The sequence below is a fragment of the Mytilus edulis genome, chromosome 1 (assembly GCF_963676685.1).
Source record: "Mytilus edulis chromosome 1, xbMytEdul2.2, whole genome shotgun sequence".
NCBI classification, from domain to species: Eukaryota; Metazoa; Mollusca; class Bivalvia; order Mytilida; family Mytilidae; genus Mytilus; species Mytilus edulis.
In genome coordinates, this window is record NC_092344.1 from 86,027,533 (window position 1) to 86,030,164 (window position 2,632).

A 2,632-nucleotide genomic window follows, 5' to 3' on the forward strand; every position below is an offset into this window, starting at 1 on the left:
TTATTTATTTTTTTAAATCCATTCAAGTCCTAAAATAAAGAAAATATGTCGTTTTATGTTCAAATTAAGGGACGACATCAAACGTTCAATGTAGGATAAAACAAATCTTAATTCACATAGTTTTTTCATTGACCAACTATCTCTCCCCCCCCCCCCTTCCTAACATAATTTGGGAAAATTAATTGACTAATAAGGAAATATGTAAAATCGATGTCAATTAAACAAAAAATGCAGCTATTTTTACCCATTCAAGTTTAAAGGAAATCAATAATAAAAGGCTGATAAATATGTCCCATTGATACCAAGTATTACCTAAATGAGACAATACATTTTGTATGGTTTTATTTCGAGCAATGGTGGATAGTGCTGAAATCGAAATAATGAAAATTGTCGCTGCTACCAAAAGAGAAAAAATGAAAAACTATTGATAACACAATCTGAAGTAGCAAATACTTCCAACAGTGACTTAGTAATATATTTGAGCAAGTTCTTACTGTATTTAGTGTAAGTGATGGAGGTTGTTCCAGACTCGTGCAAAGAACGCACAGAAACCTTTGGCATACACGTTTTTCTTGATAATGCTGTTAAAATATTTGGCTTGATGACTCAATTGGCTTATACATGTAACAACAAGGCTCTCAAATAAATAACAAACCTATTGATACAATTCAGGTAAAATAACAACACCAAAGCATTGTAAGCGACCGTCAATATCAAATTAAAGAAAATTAATTAAGTTCCATCCAAAATATTAGTTTATGTATTTGTGACTAGTCGTAATAAACCTTTTCCTTGACTTTTCAAAAAGGATCCCAGTTTGATGCCCGTTACTTAAAAATTCTACCCATTACATGTTGAACTAATACATAAGTGATAAAGTTTACAAATGGAAATAAAGGCAGATTTCATGAAATATAAGACAAACAATAAAGAGTTGCATGTTTGTCAAGAAAAGATAAAGACTTACAACTAACTGTTATGTATGGTGAATTCTTCATGATATCAAGGTATCTGAACTATCTACCAAATATTGATATGAATATTTAAATTCCTATATGACTATGTAAACATTTTACTTCATTTGCAATTTTTTCTCGTTCCAGTTACCGAAGTAATGCCAGCAGGACCTGTTAAGCGTAGAATACTTATTTGTGGTGGTGGTAATGGAGCACACTGTTTATCTGCTCTAGCAGCGTCTCGCGAGAATTTGGACGTCAATGTTTTAACACTGTTTCAAGACGAGGCTGAGAGATGGACAAAACTTTTAGAAGACAATGATTTAAAAATCTCTGTGACTTACAACGATGGCACCGAATCCGAAATTCTTTCCAAACCATCGATTATCACAAAAGATCCTGCAAAAGCTGTGGAAGGAGTTGCCATAGTTTTCCTTGTCGTCCCAGCCTTCGCTCATGCACAATATTTCACAACTATAACACCTTACCTACAGTCAAATACGTTAATAGTTGGGTTACCAGGTCAGGCAGGATTCGAGTTTCAATGCAGGAGTATGCTAGGCAAAAAGGCAAGTACCTGTACTATTGCGTCACTTGAATCCTTACCATGGGCATGCCGAATATTAGAATTTGGAAAGCATGTACAAATTCTTGGTTTTAAAGAATCACTAGGAATGTCCTTTTTAACTGGTAGCGAATGTAATCTTTTATTTCCAGTCGTCGAAACAGTTCAGGAAGTTCTTGGAGAAATGCCACACATTCAAGTTATTGAAAATTATATTGCAGTAAATTTAATGGCGAAATCAATTATTCATCCGCCATTGTTATACGGTAAGTGGGGAGACTGGGACGGAACTCCAGTACCCGAAAAACCTTTGTTTTATCAAGGTATTGACGAAATTCAGGCAGAACTTTTGTCCAAAGTCAGTGATGAAGTACTAGCAACAGCAAAAGAACTTGCGAAATTAAGAAACGGATGTGATATGTCAGAAGTAATTCATATCTTTGACTGGTACAAAATTTATTACAAAGACCAGGTAGCGGACAAAAGTTCTTTAATGATGGCAATGCGAACAAATAAAGCATATGATGGACTTGTTCATCCAATGACTCCCACAGAGGATGGGAAATTTGTTCCCGATTTTAACTACCGTTATACATCAGAAGATGTACCGTTCGGTCTTGTAGTAATGAAGGGGATTGCTGAAATTGCAGGAGTTGAAACACCAACAATTGACAAAATCATTGCATGGGCACAGACAAAGCTCGACAAAGAATACATTGTTGGTTCAAAACTTACTGGGAAAGATATAGCTTCTGCAAGAGCTCCTCAATCATATGGCTTGCATACTATAGATGAACTTTTTAACATGTAATGTTGTTAGATTTAATTCCTTTTTCGGGATATGATTAAGCTCAGGAAAGTGCTTCCTATGTCTATTTTAAAGGTAAATGCATAAATAATTTTTTTTGTTATTTTCACATTTGTATTGAATCCTATCACAATGAAAGTCTATGAGTGGCCGTTCGTGTCAAAATAATGATACTTCCATCATGATAGTTTTTCCATCGTGATGGTTTTTATAAGTATCACGATGATTTTGACAAGTATCACGATGCTTTTGACAAGTATCATGATACTACTCAAAAGCATCGTGATACTTATCAAAAGTATC

The 2,632-nt window shown here is 34.5% G+C and overlaps 1 protein-coding gene across 1 annotated transcript; it reads left to right on the top strand.

Moving 5' to 3' along the window:
* Window positions 1-1,114: 1,114 nt before the first annotated feature.
* LOC139488823 (opine dehydrogenase-like) lies at window positions 1,115-2,398 on the top strand. The gene has a single exon (XM_071274796.1). It carries the CDS (start codon window positions 1,115-1,117, stop codon window positions 2,330-2,332), a length of 1,218 nt encoding a protein of 405 aa, XP_071130897.1. The 3' UTR covers window positions 2,333-2,398.
* The last annotated feature ends 234 nt before the right edge of the window (window positions 2,399-2,632 follow it).

Bases quoted from the DNA above. Each gene is read 5' to 3' on its own strand.
- LOC139488823 (XM_071274796.1), top strand. From the start codon at position 1,115: ATGCCAGCAGGACCTGTTAAGCGTAGAATACTTATTTGTGGTGGTGGT.